The sequence below is a fragment of the Penaeus vannamei genome, chromosome 9 (genome assembly GCF_042767895.1).
Source record: "Penaeus vannamei isolate JL-2024 chromosome 9, ASM4276789v1, whole genome shotgun sequence".
Lineage (NCBI taxonomy): Eukaryota > Metazoa > Arthropoda > Malacostraca > Decapoda > Penaeidae > Penaeus > Penaeus vannamei.
In genome coordinates this window covers 8,013,873-8,028,872 of record NC_091557.1, presented here as the reverse complement: position 1 = coordinate 8,028,872, position 15,000 = coordinate 8,013,873, and the positions used below count along the sequence as shown (strand labels likewise).

Below are 15,000 nucleotides of genomic sequence, written 5' to 3'. Positions count from 1 at the left end.
AACACTTTACCGGCTTGATAAAGTGACTTGAGAAATTCTTTAGACAAAATTGATTTAATGATCATTCACAAAGCAATTTCATGTTTTAAAACTAGTTTATGCCAAACAAAATAATACATCAAATGAAATATGAAATTTCTATTTTCACCAAAACAACAAATTTAGCCCATTTTCGCTATATGCCGACCAGTAACTAAAACGAAATAATTCAAAACAGCATATGCAATGTGACAATACAGTTGATTAGAATAAAGGAAAAATACAATAGTTTCTCCCCTAACTGTACAAAGAACGTAGCCCGTTTTCAATGATCGCCGACCAATGCCCGGGTTCCAGCTCGACGTAAACAAAACAGCTGATCAAGAGACGCCGGCGAAGGTGGTTGCAAATCCTCTCGGGCGAAAATCACAAAGATGAAGTGCATTTTTGCCCTTTCTATGCTCTGCTTGGCATCCGGGGCCGTCGTTAAAGCAGCTGAGGTGCTAAGGCCGAGAGGAGTGCCATTATCGAGTGAGTTTTATGTTAAAAATGGGGTTGCAACTTCGGAGGAATGTGGTTAGGTATTTTCTGGAGGTTCTTCATTAATTATGAATCTTGAATAGCCAGTAGATTTATTGTTATAGCGAAAGTCACGTTACTTGTAGAAAATTTATGGATTGTTTTTACTTCAGGAAAAGTTATGTGGATAGTATCTACCGGTGCTGGTAGCGGGCATGAGGTTGAGGTGTACAAAGTAGTTAAGAGTTTTGTACTTTGGTATATTAAGGTTCAGTCAAACCATCTGTGGGTTAGTTTGTTTCACCCAAACAGGTGGTAAAAGGGAAACTTTGACTGTAATGGATTGAAGGGCAAAATTCGAGGCACTTTTGATTAGTAATTTTGTCATCCATTTTTTTTATCATCCTTGTTCCTCTCCTCTCCTTATATAATGTTCATACTTTATAATTGGTCTTCTGTCTAATGTATGTACTTTTTTCAGTTTTTATTTTCATTAATTTTATTCATTCTTAGCAATCTAAGTATATTACTGCCTCTTTACAAGAATTGTCTGGGCTGAGTGTTTTCAGGTACCAGGTTTCATAGTAGGATCCTGGCCATTCAATGAAAGGAAATTGGTGAGAAATGTTTGTTTTTCTGTGTTGCATTGATTCTGGGTTATTTTCAAGACTATACAGCGACAAAGAAGATAAAATAGACCTCAGTAATGATCCCAGTTTAATTTCTGGGCCCACCAAGAGCTCCAAATGCCGAAAAAAGTTATTAAAATCAATGCAATCCAGACAGTAGAAGGAAGCCAACGAAAGTTTGATGGTTATAGATGTAAAGGAATTTTTATTATTGTACGGTGTGAATGCAGCTCTATCTTGCCATACGTACCAAGGTGGAAAGAATGTGTCCCGGGGGGTGTTAGGGGGGGCTTAACTCCCCATCAACCCTCCCCTCGGGCAGTGCCCAAAGGGCACGCCTAGTCACAGCAATTTATATTGATACATTATGTTGGTTTATTGGTCAATATGTTTTTTAGGGGGTTTGGAACGTGTGAATTCCCATAGAGTTTTGCTAAAAGGTGGATTGGGTTCCCATAGAATTTTTTATTTCTGGTGCGTCAGTTCGTAGAATTTCAAAGATGGCGGATAGATCTGTAGGGTTTCATTGGCTGATTTTAAGCGTTTTTTGTGCTAGTTTTACACATTTTTTATCTTTATTTTTCTTATTTAAGCCTGTTTTACCCCATAATTACCCTGAAGTACTTCATGCCCTCCACTGCTAACGGGACTATCAAATCAAGATTGTCGATGGAGAAATGGTACTCAATCTCCTGAACGATTCATTCGCAGAAGAAACAATGCCGAAAATTGATGAAATTGGATTTCCAGCAGAAAAACATCAATATTTTTAGTCTTAGTCTCTGAGAGGGTGCATCGCTTTCTTATTATTTGGTTTATTTTACGGTGTGAACACAGTTCTATATTGCCATAAATACAGAGGTGAATAAAATGTATTTTAGGTGTGTTGGGGGTGTCGAGTCCCCCATCAAACATCCCCTTGGGCAGTGCCCAAAGGGCAGGCTAAGTCTTGGCAACTTTTTAGGTTAGGTGGGGTTTATTATTCAAGAGGTTTTTTAGAATTTCAAAAACAGCAGGCACATCAGTAGAGTGTCATAAGCCAATTTAAGAGTTTTTTTTGTGTTATATTTATGCATATTTGTTCTCTATTTTTGCTTAAGCCTGTGTTACCCATAATTTACGTGATATACTTTATGCCCTCCCCTGCTATTGGGACCATCAAATCATGATTGTCAATGGAGAAATTGTATTTAGATCTCTTCAGTGATGCATTCACAGAAGAAACAACGCCAAGAATTGATGAAATCATTGGATGTCCAGCAGAAGCACATCCATTTTTCAACTTCGTCTTTGGGAGAGTGTATTGGGCCCGGTAACAATTTCCATCAGATTTATTTTCATGTAGCAAAAACGAACCTGATCGTCATTTCCGTAGCAATCAGAGCCAACAATCTTGATGTGTAAAGTCTCAGTAGCAGGGGAGGGCATATAGTATATCAGGGAAATTATGGGGTAAAACAGGCTGAAATAAGAATAGAGAATAAAAATGAGTGAAGCCACAAAAAAATATATATGCTCAAAATTGGCCAATGAAACTCTGCAAACGTGTACACCCTCTTTGAAAGGCAATGGACTGACGTGTCAACTTAAAAAAAAACTATGGGAACCCAACCCATCTATCGGTAAAATCTATAGGTATTCACATCCTAAACAATAAAGCAACCTAATTCTATGTCACAAACTTTATTCAACAATCTAAGTTGCCATGACTAGGTGTACACTTCAAGCACTGCCCAAGGAGCAACAACCCCCGGGAAACATTCTCTTCACTTCACCATGTACAGCAAGATAGAGCTGCATACATACCTTGAAGAATAAATTAAATACTTTTATATCTTGAGACACCAAACTTTCCTTCACTTCTGTTTATTTTCTAGATTTCTAGGTTTTTAACCCCCTAGCAATGGTATATTTATAAGCCGAAAATAATATTTTCTGGGTGGCTTCAAAATCAGTCTGTGGGTGATTCTGGCAACCTGCCCGTGCACTGCCTGCCACGGGCAACAGAATCAGAGCGCGAGCTCGGATCTGGCGTCGCACCGGCGGGATGCCTGGCACTGTTACTTTTCCGAGTGTTTCATATGTGAGACTCCCATCATAAGTGGGTTATTCACCTTTTCCAATTTGTTATTCTATATCATGAAAGTCGCATTGTTGCTATAGAGGCTGGGGTCCAAGAAGCAGGAGAGCTAGGGATGAATGGTGGGTGTAGTGGTCTCTGGTGGCTGAATATAGAGAAATAAAGAATACGGCTTTATTAAGGAATTGATGTAACAAATGCACAGATTAATATGCATTAAATTTTCATTTGGTAATAGAGCATTTGCTCTCTGTTTTCTAACAAATATATACCTTTCGAAGGGTATAAACAAAAGTGAATTTATAAATATATGGAGAACCAGCCTACAAAATCTTTCTTTATCAATTTCTTCCTGTGAAAAGATAGATTGAACGGTAAAAGAATATATAATTTGAGTAAAAGTGAGAATTATATCATGCAAGATTAACATTTGCTGTGTACCACAGCAAATTAATATTTCTGAAAACCATCCTAGCTAAGTTGATGCTGATTTCTTTCTTTTTATTTGCACTTGCAGAAGCTTCTTTTTATGACCCAACAAGAGACTTCAACTGCTTAGATGGTTCAGGAACAATCCCTTTTGCATATGTTAATGATGACTACTGTGACTGTCAAGATGGAAGTGATGAACCTGGTACATCAGCTTGTCCCAATGGTTAGTATACTTGGTATGTAAATGGTTGAAATTGTCATATTTGTATGGTATTATTCATCATCATGGCATCTCTAAGAATTTTCCCTTATTCCTAGAGATGTGAATAATTTTTACAAAGGACCTAAATGAAATATTGCATTATAAAAGCAATAAAAATATCTTTTACTTCCTCCAAGCAATATAAAGTCTGTGTTTGGTAATGGCAGTATGTTAGAAGATTAATCTTAGCCTAACACCTCCTATAGGATTCTTCCACTGCACAAATGTTGGCCACTCGCCCCTCAACATCCCATCATCCAGAGTGAATGATGGTGTTTGTGATTGCTGTGATGCATCTGATGAGTACGCCTCAGTCTCCAATTGTGTTGACACTTGTCGAGAGCTTGGACGAGCAGCCCGGGAGGAAGCTGCCAAGCAACAAGAGGAGAGACTGAAAGGCTTCCAGATGCGGCAGTCGATGATTGAAGAAGGCCGCAAACGAAAGAAGGAAGCGGAGGTATTTTCATCTTAATTGTAGTTTGTTCAATTATTTCTGCTGGTTACGGAATTTTATAACTAGGAAATGACATATAATTAATATATTAGCTGTGTGCGTAAAACATTCTTTGTGAACTTCCATTGCTTTATTATCTATTCTTTTTTTTTCTTCTTCTTCTTTTTCTTTTTTTTTTTTAATATCTATAACTTTTTGTTCAGGTGAATAGAGATACTCCTCTTATTTTCTTCTTTTTTACCGTAATTTTTTCCTTTTTATCACATAAATCAATGTGAAGGGTAGTAGTAATCATTCAGTCAGTGTTCTATCTGTCATGAGTTTGTACACTTTCAAAGATATTACCTTTTTTTTTTTATTCTCTCCATTTTCTTTTCCTTTTCTCCTCTTTCCATTCTTTGTTCAAACTTTTTAGAAGAAGTATGACAAATACAAGTCTCAACTGCATAATGGGAAGAGTACCTTGGCAAAGGTTAAGAATCAACTAGAGAAAAAGAAGGACAAGCTGCGAAGCGGGGATAAAATAGGTAGCACGAAGAGAAAGAAGTTCCTTGGGCAACCTCGATCAAGGGGGAAGCTACAGTCCAAAAGAAAACAGCTGAAGAAAGACCTCCAGGTCAAACAGCCTGAGTTTTTCTTTCTTTCTTTATTTATTTATTTTTCATATTTTTTTCCATTTATCCTTTTGTGGGGGAGGGATGAGTGTGGTCTCCGTTGTGCCCATATTTGAAGGGAATTTTTGAAGAGTAAATAAGACTTGAAGTGGATTTTTCTGCTATTTCTGCATGTTGGGCTTGACATTGTGTCTAAAGAAAGTACCAATCCTGCAGCAACCCTAACCTTTTGCGGATCAAGAATAAAGGGACCAAAGTAATTGAAAAAAAAAATGAACGTTGATTCTTCTCTTTTGCCTCTTCTCCTTTTCTGAAATATATGTTGATTGTATCCCTTCAGATAACATTTGTTAACCCCTTCTTTACCAAAATTTATGGTTGTATAAGTGTACACAGCCTAAAAATAGCTATGCCATACTGGATCTGTACCTGTTGTAACCTGTAACCCAAAAAAGAACAAATGGGACAGTTTGATGCACTTTTGTACAGGAAATATGATATCTTCTAATAACTAAAGTTCGCTTACTTTGAATGCCAGAATACATCTTGTTGGATATATGTTAACATGATAACATTTCTTTGAAAAGTTTGAATTGATATGAAAGCCTACAATAGCCTGGTCAGTATGGCAGAGCAACAGGTTGTTATAGTGTGGGATGCAGATCAGTAAAGAAGGGGTTAATGTAATTTGAGCTTTATAGTTTGTTTTATATATTTAATATCAGTTGTGTGAAAGGATGCATTAATCAAGACATATCCTACAATTTTCTCCTCCCTCCTTTTTTTAGAGTATATATATATATATATATATATATATATATATATATATATATATATATATATATATATATATATATATATATATATATATATATATATATAATTTATTTATTTATTTTATATATATATATATATATATATATATATATATATATTTTATTTATTTATTATATATATATATATAATTTATTTATTATATATATATATATATATATATATATATATATATATATATATACATATTTATTTAGCCAATTAGTGTTAGGTACATGCAATTTCTACTGTGGTTTTGTTACATGTATACATATACTTTAGGTGTTAGTGGATTAATGTGGCTGATTGAGACTTGACACTTTCATCCCATTTCTATACACACAGAACATTTTAAGGTTCATTTTGTATTTAATTTCTTTATTTCACTAGTGCTATCCATGGGCTATTGATTAAGTGTAACTCCTATTTCTCCAGGTGAAAATAGATGAGCTCAAGAAAGAGAGAGAAGAAGCAGAAGCCGCACGGAATGAGAAGGAGGAAATCAAGAAACTTGTTGAGGAGCCTGAGAAGGAGGCCCTGGAGAAGTACAATGCCATTGAGCAGGAAAGAAAGGCCAAAGCAGAGGCAGAACAGAAGGCCAAGGAGGATGCTGAAGCTCGAGAGGCCTTCGCTCACTTGGACAATGATGGAGACGGAATTTTGACTGTTGCTGAACTCCAGTCTCGGCAGACCTTTGATACAAACAGGGATGGAGAAGTGACTGCTGAGGAAGCCAAGGTAATTTAAGTTCTATTCTCTTTAATGTATTTTTGGGTTGTAATTTATATTTAAGTGTATTGCTATTAATTGTATTATTGTTTTTTATTTGTTATGTCTTTTGTACTCAGTTTTGTGCCAAATGTCAGTTATCACTTATTTTTATATAGTTTTGCTTTCAAAGTATCAAAGTCTGTTTTGTAGCATTCACTCTGTCGTAGAATTATCAATAACTGAAGTGAGATCACCTTTATGAAAAGAGCTTAATTTCTCCCTTAACCCTTTACCAGTTCTACTTACGACAAGAGGAGACAATGGACTTGGAGACCTTCTTGGTGTCCGGGTGGCCCATGATGCGACCCACATACAAGATGGACCAGAGGATGTTTGTCCCTCCCACCACTGAGGCACCAGCAGAAGCACTAACCCCACCTCCTGTTCCTGGATCTGAGGGCAAGGTGGGTGACAGTTGTGAAGGGATAAGGGTGATGGATTTGAAGATAGTAGCTGTTGGGGGAAAAAAAAATTTATTATGGTCTGAGAGCAAAAGACATACACACAAGCAAACACACATATACATACCTATTTATTCATATATACTTGTACATCTATATATTGACTAAAAACAAATTATGAGAAGCTGTCTTTGGGATTAAAAGTTGATACAGTTCTACATATGCACACACTCACATGCACTTTGTCACTTACAGGCTATCTTTGTGATTCATGTTCAGTTCATGTTCAGCCACTTAGAGCATACAATGACACTATTATTTACAGTTAAAGGAGGGATTATTCATTGTGCCTTAAGTTGTTTTTAGCTTCTTATATTTTGTCTTAAAATCCATAGGTTTTGTGGCTTGGAACTTGTTTGTGATGCATAATTTGCAGCTGTGTATGATCTCATGAAGAAATTTTGAGAAAGCAGATATCAGATAGAATTTAGACAAATCTATCAGGTTATGAAGATTCATTATAACTTTTCCAATAAAATCATAATCTCCGCAACTTTTAAAGTAATGTAGTGCATAAAGCGGCCTGGGAGCTAAGGGGACACTGCAAAGCCAGTGTTCCCCTAGTGGCCTTCCAGGGCCCAGGCCTGCACAGGCAATGGAGTGTTAACTGCCAAAAGGAGTTAAACGCTTTCGGTGCGTGCTAAAACCAGGCCCTCCACTCTTTCTGAGCACATTTACATATATTTGTGTGCTTGCATGTATTTGCAAAGGTGTATATATACATACACAACATATGCGCAAAGGAGGGAATGCAGCACCACCACAGAGCGCACTCTCTTGCGCGGTTCCATACATTGCCTATGTTTGAAATAAATACTGCTACAGGATTATGCACCATATTGCAAAATATTGCTGCCATTGGGTTAATAGATGAATGGAACCCTCTATATTCAGTTTGAGGATTCAGACATAGCATGTTTTTATAATTTGTCTTTTGAAGAAAACATCTTTAGATAAAGTGAGAGATAGTCTGAACCAAGAAGACAAACATGCATATTATTCCAAGTTAACCAAAAGTTCTGAAAATGTTGCACTGAATTCAAAAGCAGATTTTTTCAAATTCAAATTCTAAGCTATGAGGAACAGATGATAAGTATGTCCCCTTTTACATAGTGTACAACACCTTGAACACACGCACTTCTCACTTGTGTTACTGTGTTGGGTAAGGGCACTTCAGTGTGAAGTAAAATAGTTCAGAAACAATTTTTGCTTGTTTGTATATAATTTTTGTGTTGTAACTTTTGATATAGACATATATTTGTATACATTGTGATGAAGTTTCTGTGCTGAATTCTAGTAATAAGAAAGGCATACGACCAATGTAAAGTCAGTGACACAAGTCATGATACCCCTAATGGCAAACATTATGGGCATGTGATCCCAGATGATATAGCAGTAACCTTTTTTATTAGCCACTGGCTCCATAGCATAATGGCTACACTTTTTGATATGTATACCACAGTAATAACACATGCCCATGTAGCCACGTCGGGTATCAAGACTTCCATCACCAACTGTACATAGCTGTATTCCCTCACAGGATGAACAGCAAGGAGAGGAGGATGAACATTTCGATGATGAGGACTTTGACACTGGCCTGGACCCAGAGGTACCGGCTGTGGGTGCATGTGGCTTTGGTTTGGGGTTCCTATACGTTCTTCAGCTTTATGTACATATCTTGATTCCTTTTTATTTTCAGTATGATGAAAGCAGAGTTTGGATTTTTAGTTTTTAGGTTGTACATTTAGTTGGAAAAAATATTTATCATTGCACTTGCAATGCATGGCTTATCAGATTAATACATAGGCAGTTAAAGATTGGGCTTTTAGTTATACCAGTTTTTGTTCTAAGGGACATGTAAATTGTTGTTTTGGTATTAATAATGGTACCTATGCAAATCATATAGGAGTCACTTTACAAATGCGTACTATTTGTCAATTGGCCGTACAACACCAACTGACAACAGGCAAGATACCCTGCCCAAGATGCCTCATAGTTTTATTTTTCTGTTTTTGTCTGAGCATGAACATATTTATGACAAGCAAAGAATATCTGCTAGATCTATTTGCTTTTAGCTACTGAAAATCATTTTTGACAACTTTTTAATTAGTATTCCACTCTGTCTCTTACTTTTTGGTGGGATATTTGTGTGTGCTCGTGTACATGCATGCGTGTGCGAAAATTCCACTTTCCCTTTCTCTATTTCATTTTTATGACTGGAGTTGACTCATGTTATTGTTCAGTCTTCCTCCAGTGTTATGATGGTGTGATTTTATAATATATGTATAAACCATGTAAGAACACATATACTTTTAGTTCTTATGTGTAGTGTTATATTAAATGATTCACAAAGAGTGACGCAGAGTATATTAAGCATTTTGTTATTGTCAGTTTTCTGACAAAAATTATGATAAGGCAGAATTTTATGTATTGCTTGCTAGGAACTCCACCCTTAGAAAGTACCATAATACAGGATACTAACAAAGCCTAACCTTTCCCTCTGGATGTCCCAACCAGATATCACGCTACGTCAACTCCAGGGCAAATTGGGAACTCATGTCGGTGAGGGGTTTTACCTCTTGGTGCATGGAAGTCTTGTCTCATACACTATACACCCTGCTACTGCTGTGCACTCTCCTCTCTTACTTCTAATGTATTACTTCATTTCCAGTGTTGTTTCTCCAAGATAATACCCTGCAAAAATGGCATGCTCAGTGCATAAAATGTCTATAAAGCTTTTTTTTTTCATCATTATTTAGATATGAATATTCTTATTTCTAATCTTGTAATATCTTTTAACCATATATATGTGGAATTAGATGTTTTTGTTTTGTTTTTTTTATTGTTCATGTAGATAAATTATGAACATGTGTCATGTTGAAACCTCAGAAAAAGGGTCAGGGATTAGCCCTTTGTGCTGGGATGGTACGACAAACGTGCCATGTCCACTGCGATTTTTGCTTCTTATTTGGAATACACAGATGACTTCACAATTACCTAATCATAAAGGAATAGATTACTAGCTCTACTTTTCTTACCTGTTTACCCTTTTCCTTGAGGTTCAGACAGGCTTTAAATTTCTTATCACTGCTAGTATTCTAATAACTATGAAGCTGTGGTAATGTCAGGGGTTATAATAAGAACAGTATCAGTGTTTTGATCCCATTAGAAAAAAAAATCCCCAAAATTCAATGAATGAGGAAATGAGGCCGAGGTCACATTGGGCTTCTGGTTGATTCTTTGGGGGATGAGCTTTTGTGAAGCCATCTTCGTGTAACAAAATTCACTAAAAATTACGATGAATAGTACATGTAACCGCATACAAAAAGAAAGCATTCATAAAAAATAAAAAAATAAAAAATGGATGATAAACGGAAAGAAAGTGAATATTGAAAATAATTGGTTGACTTGAACTTGAAAAGTGGTAAAAGTTTTGCAAGAAATATCAAGTCTTGTAGACCTTAAAATTAAAAGTAGTGCTCTTGAAATTTGACAGTTGCAAGGACATTCATCTGGTAACAAAGTGATTCAAGGAATAAGATTTTTTATTAAGCTACCGAAGGTGTTAGCAATACCTCAGGTAACCAACCTCATGGTAACCATTTTCATGGAACTTTCCCCATGGGGCCTCCTTCTGGAAGTATGTGATAAAGAGTTCCAGCTTAATGATATAACAATGTGATGGTATTTTTGTTATTATTTATGTACTAAACCATGGACAAGGTAATTATGTACATTTTATGGAGAAGTGCATCTGCCTCTCACATGGCATAATAATTGATTGTCTAACATCAACCCTAGGATGAAGGTGATATGGAAGAAGACGATGGAATTGAAGATTATGATCTCCCTGAGGATGATGATGTTGAAGACATACCAAAGGAGGAAGAGGAGGAAGAGATTGACCAGAAGTATGATGATGAAACACAAAAACTTGTTGATGGTAAGGCTAAATCCATTTTTTGTGTGTATGGGGAGTGATAATACAGACCTTATTTTTTCACTTTGTTTTTTGTTTTTTTCTGTAGTTATTATTTTTGTGGAAACTGCAATGTAGTGGAATTGTATTATTTTCTTCCTGCAGCTGCCAATAAGGCCAGAGAAGACTTTGACGAGGCTGACAGGAGAGTGAGGGATTTGACGAGGGAATTGCGCTCACTAGAGGAGACACAAGAGAAAGATTATGGTCCTGAGGAGGAATTTAGAGTTATGGATGGAAACTGTTACGAATTCACAGACAGGGAATATACATACCGTCTCTGTCCATTCGATAAGGTATGTGACTTGGAACTTTGTCAACTTATCTGTTTCAATTGATCCTATTCATGTGTCTTTTCCTTTCCTTTTAATTTTGGTCATATGTACTTTCAGAGAAATACTCTTTCATAACATATTTAACATTTAATATTCATATTTAATAGTTAAATGTTGGATTCATTGTACAATTACCCAATCTTTCATGTAATTTTTCGGTACACAGGCTGTACAAAAGCCCAAGGCCGGCCATGGTGAAATTCGACTTGGGCAATGGGGTGAATGGACAGGCCCAGAGGAGGATAAATATAGCAGAATGAAATATACCAGTGGACAAACTTGCTGGAACGGGCCTGCGAGATCAGCAGATGTGAGTAGTATTGACACTGAATCTGTTTCCTTAGAATGTTTCTTGGTCAAGAAAGTGGTTGAGATATATTTATCATTTGCATTTATTGAAAACTAATGATGATGAATTAGTGTCCCTTGATATGTAAAATGTCTTTATTGAATTTGATTTAAGTGTGTATCTGGTTTGTCTTTTATTTGGGGGGGAGTGGGGGCTTTTGGGCAATAACTATTTTATACATCTTTTTTTTCTTTTCTTTTCTTTTTTTTTTTTTTTCCCAGATGCCATTTGTTAACAACATGTGCTTCCACATTACTTTTAATGAATTTACATATTTTTCTTCTCTTACTCCTCAGGTCCACTTATATTGTGGTGTGGAAACCAAGTTGACGGGAGTAACAGAGCCAAACAGATGCGAATACCTCTTTGAGATGACTACACCAGCTGTGTGTACTAAACCTGAAGATGTTAGTGGTGATGAGGGCACTCCACACGGCCACACAGAATTGTAAAATATCAGTGCGTCTGGGGAATTTAGATTTATTTTATTACATGGTTTACTCTTTTTTTTTTCATACATGTAGCTCAAATGTTTAAGTAATCTTTATTTCCCTTTTAAGCATAATCTAAGTTTTCAGGTTTTTATAAACAAGAATGTTAATGAGCGTACGAGCTCAAGTGAGTATGAAAATTTTCATATTAGCTCAGGACCAGTGATTTCTTTAACTTTTCACATATATCTTTGGTTCATCTGAATCTTAACCATTAATTTTCTTTGTCGTGTTGTGACTGCCTTGCGCAGGATGTGATATATTGGTATTAATTTGTGAAATTCCATGGGTAATTGGGCAATTGTCTACACATTATTTTTGGGAAGAAACATCAACTAAATTTATTTGGGATGCAAATTATTGGAAAGATCTTATTATCACAGCATAAAGTATTTGTAATTGGTTATTTGCTTAACAAAATAAGACTTTTCAACTGAACTAGGTTATCCATTCTCTAGCTTGTCGGAAAGAGTCACATTCGGAGTGCTGGCCTGAAATACATGCCTTTTTTAAACATATGTCAATAGATGCGTAAAGAATGATGTCTGTGGCTGTGATATATCGTCAGCAGATTCTGTCCCAGTAGAATAAAAGTTGATTGTTTTTTGAAGCATTACACTAAAGAAAAGAACAGAGGGGTGTCTCTGAGATAAGACACTTAGGGCTTTGTATGTTTCACTTGCATTGATGGATGAATTTCACAGCATCAGTGATGGGAAGTTGATGTTATTGTTAATTACACACGCAATTTACACTAAGCATTCCTTTAACAACTTTTCCACCAATTGGCACATTAGTGAAGAATGTTAAACATAATTGACCAGAATATATTAAGGGTTAATTTTGTGTGTTTAAATCAAGATAACTTGTACCAGTGAGACAGTACAAATGAATGGAAATGCTTTAGGGTTTCTGGGATAGGAGAAAAATAATTTCAATGTCGGCTTTTCCTCCAATATCTTTTGTTTCTGACATTTTGCCTGTTTATGCTTTCTTCTTGTCTTTTCAAGGCACCTCTCTTTTCATCTGTCAGTTCCTTCAATTGCTTCATACCTGTTTCCTTTTCATTCCCCTATTGTTATATTCTCATGTGTTTTTTATGATCTCCTTTGCACTGTTCGAAGGATTTGCTCAGAGCCTTAGATTAACAAGGTGAAAAGTTTCACGTTGAGTCAGAATGTAGGTTAAAAGGTTGATAATGTTCGGGCAAAATTTGGAAAATTGAAAATTTGTTACTCTCTAAATTGTTTCCATTTCATTTGTAAAATAAAAAAATGTTTAATCACGAATGTGTTAACAGTATCACTGCAGTGAAGAGTCCTTGATGATAACTTTTTTCTAATATGAATGGAGACCGGTTATGTAATCAGCCCATAATTGTTTGAGAGTCCAAGATAATGGGGCAACTGCGATCTCAACATTCCTCTCAGAATATTCTTGATATTTGTCAGTTGTGGTTAATAAAATTTTGTAAAGACCTCAATGCTTTCTCTTCCTTTTTAATGAAGGCGTTTTTGATTGACAGCGAATGAAAATGTGTAACGAGGTTTGTAAAGAAAAATGTGGTGTGTTGTAAATTTAAGTACACTGATGACAATTATTCTTACCTTATGTGCACCCCTAATGCCTTCCTCGTTGTTGTCCTGAGGGGGCTTAGGAGATGCAGACTTATGCCTCAGCCCTCACCTCAATTCTGCATGGTCTTTTTTTTCCCCATTTCCTTTTCTTTTTATTCATCACCTTCTGTCTACTTCCTAAGGTGTGGGGTCACCCCTTCATCAAATAGCCTATCTAAATTTGATTTCATTGGTTTTCCGATCCCCGTCTCTTTTGACCACGTCCCCGGCCACTTATACTAATGCCCCCTCCTCGATGTTTGTTGTCAACTCGATCCATAAGGAATCGTCCACCCAGGTCATTACTCGACCTTCAGAATACACCCCTTCCCTCCCAGTATCATCTATTCCATCCTACTGCACAGTCTTCATTGTCTATCCCCTCCCCCATGATACTCTTCATCCTTTTTGTACTCCCCACAGTTCTACCTTACTCCACACCACTTCATCTTCCTCCTGTCCTCGCCTTTATACTACCACCACCTTTTGAGTACTCTCTCTGGCCCAGCCAAGTGGGATAGATTCTTTGTGGTTCCCCTTACTCCTTACTCCTTGCCCCTTACTCCAACAATACCCCTTTCTTCCAACAATGTCTCCAAAATAAGTTAACAACGTTTCTTTCGCAGTTGTTCTGATCGTTCGCCTTGTCAGTTACGTCAGGGGGCCCATGCTCGTGCACTATCTACCCTAACTGATCTCACTCCTCTCTTAATACTTGCACCGGATCTGTTTCCATTTCCCCGTTTCAACGATGACTATTTAGAATGTGAAAACAACCTGCTCGTCTGGCATGTTGACTCTGATGCCGTGGCAGTACAATGCTGTATTATTCCTAGAAGCCAGCTTAAGCCTTACACCAATATTTCTAAAGATAAGTTTCCGTAGACATGACCCCCGTGAAGTTTATATTGGTGGAGTATTCTACCATATCGACCCCTTCCCCGTCAATGTTAGAAAATTGGCATTAATCTGCATTAATAAATTTTTCATGTTTTTCATTTTGTCATTAAATCAAGGATATACAAAACACGTGTAAAACATTTCCTTATTGCAAGTCATCATCAATGAAAGCAGGCCTACAGTTAAACAGGACAGGAAGCATAAAACATGCAAGAACAAAAATCTCCCTTTCCTATCATTTCCAATGCATAAGTGACGATACACCATGTGCACAGCGTCATCTGTTGTTTAGATACCACACTATCCGCCATACTTT

At 36.6% G+C, this 15,000-nt stretch overlaps 2 protein-coding genes across 8 annotated transcripts in view; one reads left to right on the top strand and one right to left on the bottom strand.

Moving 5' to 3' along the window:
- The first annotated feature begins 341 nt into the window (after positions 1-341).
- GCS2beta (glucosidase 2 subunit beta) lies at positions 342-13,646 on the top strand. Of its 4 annotated transcripts, XM_027351861.2 has the most exons (11): positions 342-510; positions 3,725-3,862; positions 4,108-4,358; positions 4,771-4,971; positions 6,218-6,520; positions 6,790-6,957; positions 8,555-8,623; positions 10,816-10,957; positions 11,099-11,289; positions 11,495-11,638; positions 11,974-13,646. In XM_027351861.2, exons 1-11 carry the CDS (start codon positions 414-416, stop codon positions 12,127-12,129), a joined length of 1,860 nt encoding a protein of 619 aa, XP_027207662.2. In that variant the 5' UTR covers positions 342-413; the 3' UTR covers positions 12,130-13,646. The 4 variants fall into 4 exon arrangements, with proteins under 4 accessions (XP_027207662.2, XP_027207664.2, XP_027207665.1 ...); XM_027351863.2 differs by lacking the exon at positions 8,555-8,623; XM_027351864.2 differs by lacking the exon at positions 4,771-4,971 and having other exon boundaries at positions 343-510.
- Positions 13,647-13,944: 298 nt separating this feature from the next.
- The window catches only part of LOC113801032 (glutamate receptor ionotropic, delta-1), a 20,152-nt gene continuing 19,096 nt past the window's right edge, over positions 13,945-15,000 (bottom strand). For all 4 annotated transcript variants that reach the window (XM_070125225.1, XM_070125223.1, XM_070125226.1 and 1 more), the window contains one exon: positions 13,945-15,000. This exon is cut by the window's right edge and continues 818 nt beyond it. The gene's annotated coding sequence lies outside the window, so the exon portion shown is untranslated.